The following is a 20,099-nucleotide window of genomic DNA, read 5'->3' as shown; positions in this document are numbered from 1 at the left end:
TTTAGGGCTGGAGGTCTGCTTTTTCTCCCCTTTAAGATTTTCTGAAATAACTAAAGTTCCTTTTGGTAACTGGATGTATTGAAGTTAAAATTGATAATTAACTGTCTTTGAGCTTAAAAGATAATTATGAAGTCAAACATCTAACCCAGGTAATTACTATACCTGACATTTTTCTTTGAGTTCTTCACCTTCTTATATCCTCTGGTATAAAACATCTGTATCTCCAGATGACAGCTTTTAAAAAAACCGATACCCCTTTATTTTTCCTCTGAAAATATCATCTACATCTTTCTGGAAATTAATTCTAAAGATGTTAAGTCAACTGGATTTGATCTACATCAATCATCTCACTCATTTTTCCTACAAGGAAACCTTCTAAGAGCAACTATAGATTAGAGTAGATTAGGAAATATATCTTTATTACTTCAGTGGATTTAACTAGGTAAAACTTCAAATGTATTTTCATAAGGATTATTGAGAATGCTTCACTCTTGGAAATTAGTTTAAAGGGAATCAGTCTTATCACAGTTATCATGTCTGATCGAAGTAGCAAGCAGAAACTACTAGTCATTACTTCAGCAGAAACACTTAGTAATTGCAGAAGTTTTTAAAGGCTCTTTCTTCAAAGGTCCTTTGTTTTTGTGATCCATCCCCATTAATGTATGTTCATGAAAAGTCAAAGTAGCTGTTAATAATAATATGTTTCCAAGACATGTTGTTCTGGTTATAGTACAGTACTAGCATATAATTGGCATATCTATGGTAGCTTCAATCCAATGAATAGAGATAGAAATAATAGAAATGCCAACTCTTCCTCAGCATGAGTCTTCAACATGTCTTCAACATGAATATTAAAAAATCTTATCAATATATTTCAAAGCTACCACAGTGGTCCTGGGTATTTAGTCTTTCGGATTTCTGTTACCTGTGCCTGTAAGATTTCATTTGACTGGACATGGCTATCTACAGCACAGTCTCCTATTAATGTGACCATAAGTCCATTTTTTCAGCAAAACAGCATCTTATCCACATAGAGGTAGAGACCGAGAGAGTCTCCTATTAATGTGACCATAAGTCCATTTTTTCAGCAAAACAGTATCTTATCCACATAGAGGTAGAGACCGAGAGCAAATCATACAAATAATTTTTGTTTTCATTTATTTCTGTCAGGCAGGTCATATCCTTCCTTTCATAAAATTAAAGACCTCCAAGGCAGACAATTCCAAAGTTATACAGCCAAGATATTAAATCTGAGATACCAAAAAGTACCACTTTCATGCATTCAGATATGTAAGAGATGACAGAACTAAAATAATTATATCTGGAAAAGAATTGAAGTAGTTTGTATCAGCCCGAAAGGAGATGCTAATTGCAAGGCTATCCAAGCCCTTTACAATCAAGAGAGGTAAGGGGAAAGTCTTACATTTTTTTCTTTAATGAGAGTAGAAAGCTCTTTTTATTTTTCTCTTAACATAGAAATACTTAATATGAATGACTAATACTTTATATGAATCACACAGGCATTCAAAGAAGAAAAATGGCATCAACCTAAACAGACTGCTAAGACATTAAAATACTTGTCTGACTGAATTTATCCATATTGAGGAATTACATACTAAAAAAGTCATGGAATATAGGCAAAAATTAGAGAAATTTGTTATTGGAACACAATTTTCTTCTTTCCCCTCTATTTCCTCTGTTACAAAACCAAATAAAATCTTGTGAGAAAGCAAGGCTTTTAACTGAATCCCTTTTACTCTGCTTACAGACAAATGGAAAAAAAATCTAAAGTCAATAAAAAGTTTCTTGCTGCAAAATTAACAAAATATTTACTTGTAAATACATAAAACACGTTTCTACCAGCCATTCAGTTGAAGAAATACTTTCACTTAGATGTCTGTAACTGACAGTACTGCCTCCAGTCAGTATTTGAATCAGAGATCAAAACTGATAGTGACAGAATCTTCCACTTTTATCCAAAGACAAAACCCTTCTGTTGAAAATTATCATTAGAAATCAGAAGTTTCTTTAAGTGAAATGAATTTAGTGTTGTATACAAAAGTTCTAGTACATGGATGAAAGCTGCTCTTTAGCTGCAGCCATATCTCTGGCTTGGGTGATGGGATCTTTAAATTAGTGGTGCACTTTAAGTGTCGTTTTGCATAAATTAATATTACTATTGTGTCCCACTCACTCTGCACTGATAGTTAGTCCCATGTAAATGAAATGTAAACTTTTCCTGACATTTTATCTTTTTCTATTTTTGTTCAGTCAGATTGCTTCCCCAAACTATCGAAAGACCTTTCTCAAGAGAGTCTCATTTAATTCCATGGCATGTGAGACATTCCTTTTTTTTGAAAAGGCAGGCAGCTGATATAGCATGCGCTAGCACAAAAGGAGTAAGTTAAAATGCCAAAAAATATTTCCAGGGAAAGGGAAGTCAAAATATAGTGATATATGTCCTGTCACTTAAAGGCCACAACCATCTTGTTCTAGTTTAAGATGACATGATGCTGTAAGTGATAAAGGCAACTACAAACTTAGGAACTATACTCCCATCCTATTATCTCTTAACATCTAGAGAGTGTTTAAACATTTTTTTTGGCTAGCAATCAATGCATTGCTTAGTATGTGGTGCTTTTCTTATACCAACTTTCAGCCTGTAAGCAAGGTTACTGATATATTTGGTAATAACTTCTGAAGGTGAAAGAAGGAATGCTAAAACAAGTAGGTGTAGCAGAAAACCTCTGGGAGAGGTGTTATTGAAGGATACTTACTGCTGTTTGGATTGTCACCTATGATATGATGCCGGCCACTCCAGTACCAAAGCAGCAATGTAGCGTCGCGAGACCCAGACACGATGTAGCAATCACCCCCAATGTAGGATTCCGACCTGGCGAGGCAAGTCACGACATCCCAGTGGCCAAACACAATCTGAGTTAATTTTCCTGGTGGGAATGAAAAGTCATACAAATTCAGTTTTCTAAGGTACTAGCAGCATTCAGAAATCATTAACTATATAATTAATATTCAGTTCAAATGTAACTTTTGTTTCATGTGCCATAATTAAAGTTCACTAAATGCTACAAGATTAAAAAATCACAAAGATTAAACTTTTTTTTCCACCTTTTTTTTTCATTCCTGTTGAAGGCTGTGCTCTGTGGCAATCCATAGTCTAACCCTTATCTCTGAAAATCAAGGCAGTGCTGCAGTCACTGAATATTAAGTGGAGTTATGGCTCCATTAGTATTTAAGCAATTGCATTAGAACAGTATTTATGAGTTTCATGAGTGATATGCATAAGACTGCACATGAACTTTTCCAAAATTGTGCTACATTATTATGTTAAAAATGTGTGTTTGTTCTATGTTAATGTCAAACAAAGGTTTACTATAATTATCACCTCCTCCTTTATATTATTACAATTATTTTTTAGAAAGATATTGAGAGATATTTAGGCTAAGTAATCACACAAAGCAACAAAATATTGGTTCCTGTAGCAGGATATTCAACTTGATCCTTACTACATGAAATAAATAGAGCTAGAAATCATAGATCAAAAAAAAGTATTGTAAAAAAAAATTGGTTGATTCTTTTGACATGATAAATTTCCTGAAGATAACTATGGTTTTCAAAAGTTATTATTAATAAAACTGTGTTGCATTTCCTTTTACATCCTCTATCTTCCATTTTAAAAAGTCTTAAAGTTATCATGCTGAAACAATAATGAAGGATTTTATTAAATGCCATTTACCACTTATTGACATGTAAGCACAAGTATTAGATATGGTACTATTAAGACAATAGTCTTTGTCTGCTTTGTGACCCAGGAAAAAACAGAGAGCTGTATTTGAGGTCACCTGTTTCTGTGGAATAAACTCGAAAGCTCTTGTCCCAGAAACCACAGATGAGAATGTAACGATTATCCGCCGTGACCACGAAGCAATGTGCGTTGATCTGGATGCTCTGATCCACAAGGTCTGTGATCTGACGTTTGTTCACACCAGAGTTATTGGCTGTAACGAAATGCAAAACACATTTTACATGTAAGCCATTCCAACACCTTCCTGTCATCCATTTACAGGAGAAAATGAATACATTTAACTTTCAATGAACTGTGAATTTGTTGTTGAGTAAGCATTTTGAATATGAACATTTAGAGCTGTCTATATGGGTGTCAGAAATACAAAATTATTGTGAAATTTCTAGTTCCCCTTTGAATAAGAGATAAGATTTTACAAGAGATGACAATTTCGTATAAGCTGCCTGATGCACTGCATAATATGTGGTAATAATTTTAGTGCTCTGCAGAAGTAGTCCCTCAAAACAATCTGAACCAGGGGAAAGTAGCAGAAGTCCATATAAAATATGAAAGCAATATTAACAATACTGCAGAGAGCCAGTTCTTGCTGGTTAGTATCTCTTCCATAGAAAACAGCTTGTATTGTGTGGCCTTGACAGCCCTACACCTCCAGATGCTTAACCAGATTAAAAGCATAAGGATTCAACCAATGAATCAGGGGAGACCTCATTGTGGTCTTCAGAATCCTCACAAGGGGAAGGAGAAGAGCAGGTTTACTCTTTACTCTTGTGACCAGGGACAGGACTCAAGGGAAAGGCATGAAGCTGAGTCAGGGGATATTTGGGTTGGACTGCATTTTTACCCAGAGGGTGGTTGGGCACTGGAACTGGCTTCTCAGGGAAGTGGTCACAGAACCAGCCTGAGAGAGCTCAAGACGAGTTTGGACAATGCTCTCAGGCACATGATGTGACTCTTGGGGGAGGTCCTGCACAGAAACAGGAGCTGGACTTGATGCTCCTGATGGGTGCCTTCCAACTCAATATATTTTATGATTCCATGGATCTATTCAAACCTAATGTGATTTTGCAGTACAGGAAAAGTAAGTCCTATCATCTGCTCCTCTAGCAGGGACCCAGGCTATGAACAGTACTTCTAAGAGAGGCAATGACACCTAGAAACTCCCCTGGACCAGGACAAAAGGAATGGTTCATGCACAATCCCACCAACCCAACTGCCAAACGGAGCTGTTTAGAAGGATACTAATGACTGGGAGCCCACAGCTAATGTGCTCTACAAAAGGAATGGTTCATGCACAATCCCACCAACCCAACTGCCAAACAGAGCTGTTTAGAAGGATACTAATGACTGGGAGCCCACAGCTAATGTGCTCTGTCCTCCCTGTGACACACCAGACAAAATATGGCAACACCATAAAAGTGTGTTCCACCTCAGTATGAACTTTCTGAAAGTTGAATATATAATCTAAATTAATTTTATCCACTCCATCCAGTCTCACTGGAGAAGACGACATTTTTTCACATGACAAGTCATCTCACACTATAATAACTGTCTAAGTGCTAGACAGCTCCAGAGGAGAGTTTGTTTTTCTACAGTAGTTATGGAGGGAATCTTGACAACTAACTTCAGTTACCCAAAGTTACAGAGGTAAAAATCACTCTGCAAAATATGTTTCTCCTAACACAAGAACACAACCTAATGCACATAATAATCTGATTTCCCCCTGTTTTTTACTATACTACTTAAATTGCTCCCAACTGCATGAAATAAAAGATTCAGCCAAAAAAAACCCCATTCCATTCTATTTTAAAATTGCTTGTGGAAGTTAATATCATGTTTGCAAACATTCTAAGAACACATATTTAAACTACCAGACCCTCTATGTCCAACAGCTGAAAAATTATGAATAGCAAATTACTCAAATTTCCAGAACAGATGGGCACAATAGTTGTGCCTTAGCTTGTGAGAGAAAAAACTGAAGAGAAAACCACTGTCATTATATGAGATCAGATGCAGCACACAGAATGAAAAAGCTAACTCTCCTGAGGTACTTCTATGTAAATCTTTTGAACATGAATATTGACACAGAAAAAAATGGAACTTTATATCTGGCTATGTTTAAAAATATATTTTGTTCTCAACAGTGCTACAAAATTGTCCCTAAGAACTCCCTATCCCAAATTTCTCTTTCAAATTACTGAACTCCCTCCACCCTACAAATCAAATAAGTGCAATTAATGAAAATTTATGATATTAGGAAGTCCTGCAATCTAACAATTTTAGCAGACGCTATTTCTCAAATAATTCACTTTCTCAAAAAATTCTGGATTTTAAAAAATACTATAAATTTAAAAGCCAGTCTTTTCATTATTAAATTAGCAATATTGACTAAATCCAAATCATAAAGTAAATGAAAATAAATGGATCTGCATCTCCACTGATAAACATAGTGCTGGCTGTAAAAAAAATATATGCTATCTCCACAGGACCCTCATGTTTTATTTTACTAATGTGACCTGATAAGAGAACAGAATTATAGATATGGGCTGACAATTAACTGACTTAATTGGTTGTTCCTTAAATACCAGTTGCTGGTGATGTTAATAACAAATAGCATTCATGTAATTCATTCAGCATCAATAGCTAATGCTTTTTAGTTCTCCAGGACTGACAAGAATAAATATTTTCCTATTTTCTGTGTTAAATGAAGCATAATATATAAATATAGCTTAATCAATAATTCCTGAAAATGCCAATTTCAAATATATTGCTACATTTTCATCTTGACATACCAATCAATGGATCCATTTCAATTGGAAGATGATGGGCTTGATCCAAAGAATATCCTGGGGCTCCCCGAAGGCCTACACATGAAAGGAAGAACAAAGCACATAGAAACCTTTTGACATGACTTTTCTAGGTTTAAAAGTTCATTATTGGTTTCTTATATATTTTTAGAAAGTAGCTTTTTACTATTTGCTTTGCTAATGTTTTAAAATTTATTTCTCTGTGCTTCACAAATATGCATTTGTTAATTCTTCATTTGTGTAAAAGTAACTATAAATGTAGAAGTATCAACTTCATCACAACTTTTGCAGCCACACCCATTCATTAAATAACTAATTTAAAATAGTATAAGAGGTTTTCTTTTACTTTTGAGCAGAGATCTTAGCACAGAAAATAAAGTTAATTAGATTAAACATTTTTATGAGTTTCTTACATATGGAAACTTGTATGTGACAGAAACTTGGACCTTTTCATGGATTTATCTAAAAATTTTTGAGGTAAAACTGTAGGGTACAGTAAATGTGCCACAATTATTCCTGTTCATTCTATTCTAAGCAGTCTTTAAGATGTTCAAATGTGCATCAGGGGCTGCAAATTTAGTGTTATCTTCTCTCATGCACAGATAGCATTGCTTTGGCTCTTCCGAACACCTTCCCTCGTATATAAATCAAAGAGTCACTACTGAAAACACTATTTTTGTCACGAACTGCCACATTGCACGAGAATACCCTCTATAATAGGACATACAGATTTCTGAAGAATAAAGTCCATTTTCTATTACTGCAATCAACTGGAAGAGGTGAAAGAAAAGCTATCTCTACTATTTTCAGAAAGACACAGCTCTGAGAACTTCTTCCCTTCTTTCTGTCTCTTCTTTCAAAACCCAATTAGTTTGGGGTGGATCTTTACTGGTATTAACTTAGATTCATCCACTTCTATTATGAGATGTCTCTGTAAATGTTTCCTGCTGTTTATTAAATTCCAAAGCTCTACATACATTCTACAACAAGTGGTCTATGCATACATTTCTGTAGATAAAGCTATCCTTTATACTAGAGCTATGCTTTACTAAAATAATATTATGGCAATAGTAGGAAATTGATACCCTGTCCTGGATTAGCCTCCTGCAAAATAAGCAACATTGCCAAGCAGGATGTAAAAGTTAACAAAATTATTACTATGAGATTTGATTCTCTAAACAGTTTAATTTTCCTCTCTTTATATTATAATATATTTAGAAAATATTACTTTTTGGGTTTTTTTTGAAATTTAGACCAGAGTTTTACAAATGGTGTGAAATTTAATTTATGGTTGTTTCGTGCCTTGAATTCTGACTTTTTGCAGCATGACTTTTGTTTTATAAGAGTATAGAGGAAAACTTAAAACATTACTGTCATATGCATCATGAAGACCAACAAAGCTTCAGCTAAACTAAAGGGCTTCCAATGACAGTTTTTAAGGAAACCCTTGAACTACAGGATACTGCAGTGTTAATGAGATTAATTCCTTCACAGTAAAGTGCAGGCAGGAATTTTGGGTTCTCTTGACTCAAAAATCTGGATGAGAAAGGGCTACTCCAGAATCAAATAAGCTTCCTCAAATAGAAGAGACATGAAAGATGATGGGTATAGAGTATTTGGACAGAATCCCTGAAAAATCAAAGGAAAATAATTAGGAATTAGCCAATCCATGTTAGTCAAAGGTGTATTAAAACAACACAGGACAGTTTCTGCACCTCGGAATCATTAGTGACACTTGAATCTTCCATTGAGGACATTGTCACTAAATACTTTAAAAAAATGCTGGTGATTTTTTCCCCTCTAGATATTTACCTTTTGATTTAAAGAAATGGGAAAGAATATTTTTTACACATAATGTAGTTGCACCTGATGGAGTATTATAAATGTTTCCAGATATTGCAGCATAAGGGCTATTGCTGCAGCAAACTACCTGAGAAAATTAAACCTGTTTGTTCCCTCATGCACCTCATGGCCCCACCACCTATTTAGCAATGTCTGGAACTGCCTTAGCACCTGCACATCCAGGTGACATGGACAGTCCTAATGGCAATATGGAGAGGTAATCAGAGGGGCTGGAAGGGAATTTTGGGATGGCCCTGTTGGATGGGCTCTTGTGAGGGAATGAGGAAATTTCTCCTCAGAAGAGTTAAGCGTCTCGTTGCTTAGGCTTGCTTAGGATCCCAGATAATCCAGCAGTGAGCCAGGGATAAGGTTTATGACAAGATCCTGAAATCTCTCTCAAGCAGCAGATAGGGATATACACTCTCTAGCATGTCAGTATGTATTCCTGAAACCTGGGACATATTAATATTCGCTGTGTCGAGAGCAAGAGCAGTCTCCTGAAAAGCACTGTATCAAAGACTGATCCTGAAGTAACCACGAATCGATTGGCTGCCATGGTGATGTGCTGCTGTTAAGGAGAGTGTTTCTAGGAATGACACCAGAGAAAACAGAAGCTGTGATTATTTGACACAAACCAGAAGAAAAAGTAAATTTTGGTGCCCAGGCAGGTGAGTGAGCTAAATTGCACTCAAAATTAAAGCTGTGTTGTTAAGGTCTTCACATTTGAATGAAGCGTGCCTGCGAGGACCTACCTACTGTGTTGTGCCACCGATTGACTGCAAACAATCTGCTGCAAGTGACTGTCACCACGGCAGGGATGGTCAGGTGGGGCAACGTGTTGGCTGCCACGTGTGTGACAGGGGAATTTGATGGGAACTTCAGCACCATAATGACATCTTGCTGCATCTGATCTTTAAACATGAGAGGGCTCTGTGGAAGGAAACACTGTTGAGTAGAAAGGAGAAGAGAGCAGAAGAAAACAGAAGGGATAACACAATTAGTGAGGAGGTCTGAGGGAAAACGAGGTTAAAAAAGAGCAGGCAAGCATGTGCACATACAGGGAAAACAACACTACCTGTGCATCTACTCTAGTGATGGAGGAAAGCAAGATCACAAGCTATTATTGGAACATTACATGAGGATAAATAGAGAATAGGTATGGTAAGGGTTATCATTACGGGGTACAAAATGACCATTAGCATTAATTAGCATACAGTAAAATGTAAAATTATTCGGTAGTTAATATTCATAAAATAGATATGTGTCTTAATGAGTTAATAAATTAATACATAATAAATATTAATTCTCTAAACTACAACCGTTGGAAAAAAGAAACTTTAGAAGTGACTCAAAAAAACACAGATATTTTTCTTAATTAATTCCTCATATGAAATACAGCACTTCCAAACATAGACAATTTAATTCTAAGTAAAGCATATGCTTATTAGGGAGTCTGTAACCTAATAAGGTTATAATAACCTAAGCCTGTTCCATGATTCTGGAAACGACACAATTGTTTGTACAAGGACAAGGTTAGCTATTGAGGACTGGTTTTAAGAAGATTTTTTAAGCCACTTTTATAACAAAATGAAATATTTCTAAAAGGTCAAATATTCATTTCTGCTCATCACCTAGAATTATTTAAAATATATTATCCACATCTTAAGAATGTAAAATAAATATTACCTAAGTTTGACTTGTACACACTTAAAACAATACAACAACCACTTCCAAATCTATCATGTTCAGTCTGGCTATTTCATACAATTCTTTCCAGGAAGGATAGAGAAGAATGTGATGGAAATTAATTTTGGAGTTTGAATTGAAACTCAAAATATACTTTTCATTTTCCTGGAGGAATGGGCAGGAGGATTCCAGCAGGATTTGAACTCCAATACTTCATTTTTGTCAAGCAGACATTGTTCATAAATCAGCCCCTAACAATGCAACCTTTAAAACAAAACAACACACTCACTCTAAGGAAAGCCTGCAGTCATTCCCACCACTTGCAGTAACAAGAATGCAAATATGCATTTATCAAGTTTATATTTTTTAAGATGGAGCCTTCTTATACCACATCAGTAAGGAAAATCCAGGACTGTATGAAGCTAAAGACAGTCACACCTCCACCTTGCTCTGCTAGATCCCTGCAATTTGTTGCTGCTCAAAGCAAGTATGGCTGCATGGGCAATGGGGGGGCATCAAAAGTGTTGTTTTAATGAGTTCTTTATGACCTACAAGGGACCCTAAGGTTCAAAGGGAATGCATTCCCAGCCAGCAGTCTTGTCTCACCAGGTGCATGGCAGAGCTCCGAGGTGGATGGGGCTCAATGAGCAACTGCGATGGCGTCTGTCCAAAGTTCTGTATCTGCGCCTCCATGGCCTGCGGGCAGAGGAGAGGGACTGTCAGGAGCAATATGCATCAAAGAGAGAGGTCAACACACTGTGTGACAATGCAGGCATATCCCAAGTCAGCCATGAAAAAAGTCCAGAAAATTCACCCGGTGCTCTCCTCCCAGGCTGCAGACTCATCCAAGTGTTAGTATTTTGTAGACAAGATTTGCTTCTCCTTTCAAGCATGCTTCAGTTAACCAACTAACCATTCTCATCTCCAGTAACTGGCATTATATGTGAAAATGTTAACCTGTGAGGACATGCAGTTCAGGTCTTGAGAGAGGTTTTGGGTTTTTTGCACTAAAAAGAACATATATACCTTAATAAAGTCCTTTGTAAGGAGGAAAATATGAGGGTCTCTAATAAAATAAGCCTCTGGAATCTTAAATGGGGGGAAAGAAAAGAAAACTGAGAAATAAAATGTATTTATTAAATACAATAATAAAAAATCAAGTGCTATTTAAACAACAGAGTAGGTGAAAACAAAAAAATGCCAGAAACAAACCTTGTCAGGCAAAATAAGACTATTGTAGAAATCTTTCCAATTTGCATACATTTACTAAATATTTATTTCATCCCTAATTTTATTGCATTTTTTCATGGCCTTTCTGGCTTCATGGGTTAGAAATGAAAACTTTGCAATTTAAATGCATTCTTTAGGACAAGTCTTGTTTCAGAATAAATCTTGACTAATTCTATAGGTAATAGAATACAGAATATATACTGAAATGCTTCTGCTACTCAAACACTTCATTCAAACAAAAATATTTCTAAGATATATTCTTAAAAACTTTGACAAAAGATTGTTACTTGTAGAAACAATACTGTTAGAGAATGCTCCTTATTTTTCAGACAGGTATTATTTTATTTGACCTTGTAAAATCGAGAATAAAGCATTAATAGAAAACTAAACTGTCAGATTTTGAAATGCACAGTGCATTATGTACCTATATATATACTGTAGCCTGAACTACTGACCCTTAATATTTTTCTTGTGAGCTTTATGAATTTTTCATTGACTACACAGAATTAACATGAAAACCCACCAAAAACATTAATATCTTGTTAAATTTTGTTATTTATTTCAGACATAAAACAGTGAGAAGCACCAAAAATACTTCAGGATACAGAAGAATCCTTTTAATGTACATATTTTGTCATTCCTACAAGCCAACCTGTGCTTTCCTCCACTTCACGGCATAAATGTAAGAACAGATGTCAGAGAGAGATTTCCTAACAGGTCACTGATGTCCACCAGTCTTAATACCCTAGACTGACAGGTATATAATGGAATACCACAAACAAACATTTGCTGAAAAATAAACTTAATGCAAAGTCCAGTCAAGCATCTGAAGGACTTTGGATTGTGGCCCCAGCACATTTGATGCTGTAATTATATTGGTACAGGTGATTTCTCCTTTGTTGACTAATTCAGAGTGAATTTCAGCCTCCAAGGCACAGACTATTTCTTGGGAACTTGTGAGCATCTCAGGTTTTATTAACATCATTTAATGGTGAATTAATTTAAAATCACAGATGACTTTTATACAAACCCAACACATTTGTGTGGGCATATGTAGGCATATGTGTGGGCATATACACATATATGTCCATACAGCAGCTATCTAAATGTACCATACAAGCAGTATCCCTTTACACAATGTGTAAATTTCTTCACTTATGCAGACATTTTTTTTATACAGGAAGAAGAAATTCACTTCAATTCACATAAAGATAGTATTTTATATATCATTCAGTATTTCAGAACTGATTTTCTGGAAGGGAAAGGAATCATACTTGTTTGTGAATTTCATTTTCAAAATTACAAATACTAATATTAACAATATCAGTATATATCAGTGTAATATATACTCCCACATATATATGTTGATATTTTCAGAAAATTAATTTCCATTTTTTGGGTTTTTTTTTCAAATAATTATCAAGGTTAATTTAATTCTAATTTTTGAAAGAATTATGTGTTGAAATAGGAGTGTGAATTGTATTTGGCAGCAATAATGAAAAAACCCCAGATCTTCCTCTCCTACCCTTTAGAGTGATCCTTAAATGATACTTATGTTCTCTCACAGGAGCACTGAAATGAATTATTAATTTTTTTTCAATGCAGTCCAGTGCTAATTTACACATTTACTTTCATGTTGTCCAGTCTTGGCAAATTCTGATTGCTTGTCTGTAAATTCTGCACAAATAAATATTGCTGGCTTTCCCCCTCAGTTCAAGTAGATTTATGGAAGTAATAAAGGAGGAAAAAGAGAAGCAGGATTCGATAACAAACTCACATGAATTTTTCAGATTATGAGGAATGGACACTCAAAATGTAACCATCAAAAGCAGCTGTTATTTTACAGCTGAAGATGTGCTGGTAAATGCTCACATACTCTATGATCCCATAATTTAAAAACATTTAAGTTAATGTCAAGTCCTTTTGTAACCAGAACAAATGTGGAACCAAGACCTTGATATTCAGAGAATATTGAATATTTTTGCTGGCTTGCATTTACAAGACAACTGCCTGTCCCCCACCCCATGGATAGTAATGTTATCCTTTTCAGTCAAAATACCATTTGTAAAACTGACACCTCTTGGAAGCATTAAAGAAACTGAACAATGCTTATTAAAAAATACCCATAACACTCAGCTACTGCACCGCAGACTATAGTCTGCACAGCACCACTGCTGTGCACAGCTACCGCTGGTATTGCTCTCTGGAGCTCACAGTACTCACAAAGGACAGAAAAACCTCATCAAAACATAACTCAGAAGATAAACATAAGCACACAGAGATAAAGTGACTGGCCCAAGGGTATTCCTAACACTGCCTCCTATCAGATAACTTGACAGAAAATGAAAAGCAGGTACAAAACAGATCTGTGAATAATAATGTAATACATTGATTTGTTTACGAGAGGACTCTGGCTGTATCTAAAGCTAATCTGAAAACTGGTAAGTGTACACCACAGTTTTTCTTGAGCTATAAATCATCAAACTTTAGATTTCTTTAATGGTCTTAAACGTTTCATTCTAATCAATCTATTCCTTTTCTCCCATCAGACCTTGAGTATTGTGTGCAAAGTGCAGCACCAATCCCTGAGACACACATTCTAGTCAATTTAATACAAATTTTAATAAAATCAAGTTTATTCTCATTTCACCTTCAAATGGCCTTCATGAGGAAACAATGTAGGCTTGGAATTCAGTAGCTGCCAGATTTAAAGCTTTCTGAACAGCAAAATGGCAATTATATTATTTTTCTCTTCCTCAATAAGGTGTTGCTGAAAAGCTATTTAGTGAGCTGATTTGAGATTCCCTACTGTTTTTAATACACATAAAATGAGATTTGTACTCCAGACACTTCAGGGAGTATCTGTTAGGATATGATCGTGTATTCAGAAAAATAAAATGGCTCTTAGCATATTATTTGATAATAGTAGGTCAGAATGAGGAAAAATAATCTGCAAACTTGTTGGCAATTCCAAGTTTAAAATTAGTCAATTTCACACAAGCTAATTTATACACTCAAACAAAGCACGACTTCATGGGACTTAATAATGGTCATTTAAATGTAATATAAACAAATATCTATTATATATTTGCATACATTTTGGTCAATAAATCAATACATTAGATAACCAAATCTTATGAATAATACAATTATCAATATCCTCAATGTTTTTTGCTCAAAGAAAGTAATTTATTCGTTTCCAATTTTTATGCTTAAGGCTAGACTGCACATCCACAAGGACATTGGGATGCTGCCCTGCACCCTGGAGGATGAGGCGTTAGTGTCAGTTTCCCATGGAATGAATAGTTCAATACATCTGCTTTGCATATTATTTGCACTGAAGCACTGGGGTTTATTTCTTAATTCTAATTGAAATAAGTACAAGTATGCTACTAAATAATCCATGCGCTCTGCTTCTTTATGTGTAAGAATTACTTTTAGTGGTTAAAGGCAATGCCTCTACCAGGAAGAAGTGAAACAACAGAAACAGAGATGCACAGCAAAAGGAGAAGAGAAGAGGGAGAAGAAAAAGAGAAGGAAGAGAAGAGAAGAGAAGAGAAGAGAAGAGAAGAGAAGAGAAGAGAAGAGAAGAGAAGAGAAGAGAAGAGAAGAGAAGAGAAGAGAAGAGAAGAAGAGAAGAGAGGATTCTTTTCAGCTAAAGGGTACCTACAATGATCACACTGATCAACACCTGACTGCTGACCAAAAGCTAAAGCATGTTGTTAAGGGCACTGTCCAAAAGCCTCTTAAGCACTCACAAGCTTGGGGCAATCAGCTGTGTCTCTAGGAAGCCTGTTCCAGTGGCTGATCAATCTCTCAGAAAAGAAATGCTTCCTATTGTCCAGTCCATACTTTCCCATGTGCAGCTTTGAACTATTCACATGTTCTATCACTGTATACCAAGGAGAAGAAGCCATGTTCCTCTTGAGGAAGCCCTGCTGAACGCCCACAGCAGGATCATCCCACCAGGCTGGCTCCACCGAGGGCTGCAGACCCCAACAGTGATTGAGCTCTGCCAGCTGCACTCCTGGAACACTCAGCTTCTATGGTTTGGGAGCCAATTCACACACACCAAAGCTGCTCTGAGCTTGAATGAAAGTGTGGCAAATAGGGGTGGTTGGCATATTCATTTCAGAAGCACAGTCCTAATCTAAATGCAAATGCTAGAACTGACTCACGTGAGAAATCACAGAAATTAAGGTTGTGTTTGCTTGCTGACACACCTCTGCAAAAAAGGTAAGCCATGAAGCAGTTTATTTTTAACATACTTTTTCTCTAAAAAGGTTCTTTAGAAATGCAGATAAAATCACCAAGGAAGATATTAACAGTCTGCGTCATTTGTAAAATCCCCTTTGCTGAGAGAGATGCCTGGTGATTTACCTAACACGAGAAACATAAAAGCATGAGCACTTTTACTATTAATCATGAAGAGAAGAAAGAAATTCCTAAAAATCAGACTGTGCTGCAGATAGACAAAATTTTAATTCTTATGTAAAGTACTCCTGTTTTATTAATCTTCACTGATTACCACAATGATCAGTAAACTTTCTAAAATGTTTATCTTTCTCTGTTTTTTATTACTTTTTATTTTTTTAAACATATTCAGGCTTCTTACTACTAATTCCCATAATCCTGGTGTGTTTTATTCCTTGCTACCACATTGAAATTTTTCTATAATCCATTTTCCCCTGTGCACGGGGACTGAGTCCAATGAAGAGTGAAAATCTGTAGGCATTAGAGAAATATGCACCACAGCAATAGTCATCCAACACTGCTATTCCTGAAAGTTTATTTCACTTTTGCATCCAAGTAAACATAGGAATCCTTTATGTACTCTCCCTCCTGTGCAGCCAGCACATTCAGCAGCCCTCAAGCACTGTCTTCTTCAGAGAAAATAAGATTGACAGCCCTTTGGTGGGTAACATAAACAGCTTGAAGTGTTTTTGTTTTGTACGAGTGGTGTGAGATATTGCTTTTTTCTTTGCATCTACAGATGTTAAGCAGCACCAGTATCTTTAGGATTTTTGATAAGTTGATTAAGAGTATTGAATTCCATTTTATTACTGTATGTTTGGAGGAAAGAAGTGCTGTAGTTTAAACACAAACAATGACTCAACTGCTCTGGAGACTTCAATACAGTCAGTTATTTAATCAGGATACTCAAGGGACTGTAAGATGGGCACTGAAATGGATTTTCTCCACAGGTCACAACTTTATTAATTTAACAAAGGAGAAGGGGCATCCTTAAGCTCGTTCTCCTCACAGGAGGTATCTCACTGCATTCTGTGTGCAATTAAATGGCTCCCTAGCAGAACACAACAGCTCAGAACTGACCTTCAGCTTCCCCCCAGAGCTGTCCACCCCTGAACTTCTTCCTCATTCCCCTGTGAAAGGAGAGAGTGCTATGAAAGGAATGAGAATGTGAAAGGTAAGATCTCCTATTCTCTTTACAGCCATGAGTCACATCAGTGATCTTGTCTGTCTCAGGGAGTGCTGCCTACTACCTCTCACATTTACCTCAGGAAGCTACTAATTGTGATACCTAGTTCTCCCCTCTTTCACCTTTATATCTCCCTCTCATCCTTGGCCCTGGTACTCCAATATGACTCTCATGACAAAAAATATTTTAAACACTGCCAGCTTAAGCAAGCATTTGGTTAATGGACTGCAAGTGGGAAATAAATTCAATACATCTCACAAACAAAAGCAAAGCAGATGAAGCAAAAATACCATAAAGACTAATATCCTGCAGGCAGGACAGGTTTAGCTTAAAGTGTTCCTTACTCTTTCATCCTTTTCTCACTAGTAAAGTTCCCACTTGCCTGAGTACAGATGCTTCCATTCCCCTGAAAATTGTGGAGAACTTCCTTAGGCTGAAAAGGGCTGATACCAAGGAATTAGGTGCTTCCCTCCCTTCCTAACTACACCAGAGGAAAAGAAAAATCCTGTAATTTTTCTCATTCTTGTCCCTTCCAACTGTGCCCAGAACAAAGGAATGTAGCACTGATATAACAAAATTCTCCCATAAAATTACACTAAAACCTAAAAAAATCTGTTATACTCTTTAGCAAAAAGATTTGACAAGTTCCTCTGACAAAGTCTGTGTTGTAATTGGGGCTTCTCAGGCCACACTGCTCATTTCATCACATTCTTTTTGCAGTTCTGATAACTTTTTCAAATGTGGATCTTGCTGCCAGTACATGACAAACAATTCCATTGCCTTTTCTTCCATGCTGTTTGCCTGTATACAAAGGCAATTAGGGAGCATCCCTCTGCTCACAGAGTTCACTGAAGAAAGTAATATATTTATTTATAATTTTGTTTACAAATACACTCAAGATTTTTTTTTTCTTTTTTGCATAGTCTATCCTAGACTTGAATATTTCAGCTGCAATGTACCTAAAACAATCACCTTGTCTAACTGCCTGACCACTTCAGGGCTCACCAAAAGATAAAGAACATTGTTAAGGTCATCATCCAAATGCCCCTTAAACACTGAGAGGCTTCAGGCATTGGCCACCTCTCTAGGAAGTCTGTTCCAGTGGTTGACCACACTCAGGAAAGAAAAGCTTCCTTATGTTAAGTATAGACTAGCCCTGGCACAGCTTTGAACGATTTTCATGTGTCCCTGAATATCAGAGGGAAGAACTCAGCATCTCCCTCTCTACTCCCCCTCCTCAGGTAGCTTTAGAAAGTAATGAGGTCATCCACCACATAAAAACCATTTCATTATTCTCATTTCATACCATTATTGTCTTCAGTTGAACCATTGTATTTTTTATGTTCATGCTTTTAATTATTTCTGTCCCATATAGATTGGTAACATTTACTGAAACTCTTGTGTTCATTGATGTCATGCCAAACGAAATCATTGCTCTGTCATCATTCTTCCAAATCTGTATTAAGGTTGTAAAACAAAATGTTGCTTTCTTTGATCATTAATTCCCTGAGCACAAAGATTAAAAAATATTTTACTGCTAAGTTAATTTCTAAGAGATATAATAGCATGAGTCAATAATTCATCAAATATGTAACTTAATGACATATAGTTAAGGTTTTGAAACCTAAGCTATCAGGATTTTTTATTTTTATATACAGAAAATTGCCCTTAAATAATTTTCAATAAGCACCTAATGAGCAACCTCAGAAACAAGGATTCCTCTCAATCTGAAAGACATTAATTCATTTATTTTAAAACAAAAAAAATTGTTGTTTTTGTTTTTAGATTATAAATATTTAAGGTGACTGTCTGAAATAATTTCTTATCACCTAAACTCTACCTATATAAGGAAACACTTCCATATCCTCTTCATTATTCAGACACCAACCCTGATGATCAGATTCAAAAAGCTAAATGGCAAAAGCTCTATGTGACTTGTTGGGTGAGAGGCCAGTCTAGATGATCTTTCCCATCTGGTGTTTGGGTCTATGGAACAAGCTTCTCTTTGACATCTTGATTCTGCAATGCAAATTACTAAAATGTACACCTGCACATGGAATTTCCCTTTTGATACAACTCCTTTGTGTTACTCCTTTATAGGATAGTAATTCAAAGCATTACAACATACAAAATTGCAGATGTGTCCTAGTTTGAATTTGCAAACCAAGCCAAATCAAACCAGACGCATTTCCTCAATGTATAACTTGTTTACTAAGAAAAAGTTCTCACTCTTAGCAAGATCTGACAGTGAACATGACGTTCAGTTCATCTACCCAAACTGTTGCTTTCTTCTTTGAAACAAATTCCGAGTTTGTAGTGCCTGTTAAAGTTCCAGGAAATTCAAGCTCTTCTTGTTACTTATACTTCTTTAGAAGCTATTCTTGCCCGCATCTTTCTGTCATCTTTTTTTTTTAAAAAAATCCACCATTACAGTCTTAGTTTTTACATATTTCTTGTCATTCCTACTCAGGAGTCTTTGCTTTTAAGCCAAGTGTTTCCATTATGTCATCCTTTAACTAATTTATTTTTCTCTTTTGCATATGAAATACAAGCCAGGATGATGAAATCTTAATTCATATTTTTAGATCTTGGAGATGATTGTCTGTTGGATTTTATTTTTTTATACAGAGGAAACTCATGAAACACACATTGCTTTTTAAAAAGGCTCCTAGGATTCTAAGTACACTACCTCCAATAATGAATAATTATTTCTAAAGCATAGATAAATTTGTTACATTTTCTTGATTAAGAAATAAAAAAAAATTCTGAATTTTTAAATACAGCTTCTCTTCCTACTGGAACCACTGCAGATTTTCAAAGTCTATAAAAGATAAAGTAAATAATTAAAAAAATAAGAAAACTGTAATTATCATCCTTTGGTTGGCAGTCACTAAAATTTACAGGCATTTAAAAAAAATTACAAAACCACTGCTTCTGTCTGGGATGCTATAATTGTTTCCACATGTGAAAAGCAGTGTGTTACAGCAAGAAAGACTGAAGTTCAGCTGTGCCAGGCTAAAAATTGCCAGTAGTACTTTTCAATACACCATCAACTGCATTTAGAAGTCTGCTAAATTTTAGAAATCAAAAGTACATAAAATAAAGCCTCTGTTTTTGTTTAGAAATGCCTAACTAGATTATCCTATGCAATATCTCAATGAATTCACTAGTTAAAAATAAGTCTCAAAGGTCAAGACTAAAAAAAATCCCATGAAGTTTTGGGAAGGACACAAATATAATTTCTCTCCATTAACCACACCAAGAGCTGTCTGTT

The 20,099-nt window shown here is 35.7% G+C and overlaps 1 protein-coding gene across 11 annotated transcripts in view; it reads right to left on the bottom strand.

Annotated features, from left to right (window-relative positions):
- The window catches only part of NBEA (neurobeachin), a 461,765-nt gene that overhangs the window by 15,970 nt on the left and 425,696 nt on the right, over positions 1–20,099 (bottom strand). For 9 of the 11 annotated variants that reach the window (XM_068182001.1, XM_068181998.1, XM_068181997.1 and 6 more), the window contains 5 exons: positions 10,762–10,851; positions 9,222–9,414; positions 6,613–6,684; positions 3,861–4,016; positions 2,778–2,948 (listed from right to left, as the gene is read on the bottom strand). In XM_068182001.1, coding sequence (XP_068038102.1) covers positions 2,778–2,948; positions 3,861–4,016; positions 6,613–6,684; positions 9,222–9,414; positions 10,762–10,851 — 682 coding nt within the window. The remainder of the gene's footprint in view (positions 1–2,777; positions 2,949–3,860; positions 4,017–6,612; positions 6,685–9,221; positions 9,415–10,761; positions 10,852–20,099) is intronic. The other 2 variants (XM_068182000.1, XM_068182003.1) reach the window with 1 other exon arrangement.

This window comes from Anomalospiza imberbis, chromosome 2 (genome assembly GCF_031753505.1).
Source record: "Anomalospiza imberbis isolate Cuckoo-Finch-1a 21T00152 chromosome 2, ASM3175350v1, whole genome shotgun sequence".
In the NCBI taxonomy this organism is placed as follows: Eukaryota; Metazoa; Chordata; class Aves; order Passeriformes; family Viduidae; genus Anomalospiza; species Anomalospiza imberbis.
The sequence above is the reverse complement of the archived record's forward strand: the minus strand, read 5'-3'. Positions and strand labels throughout refer to the sequence as shown.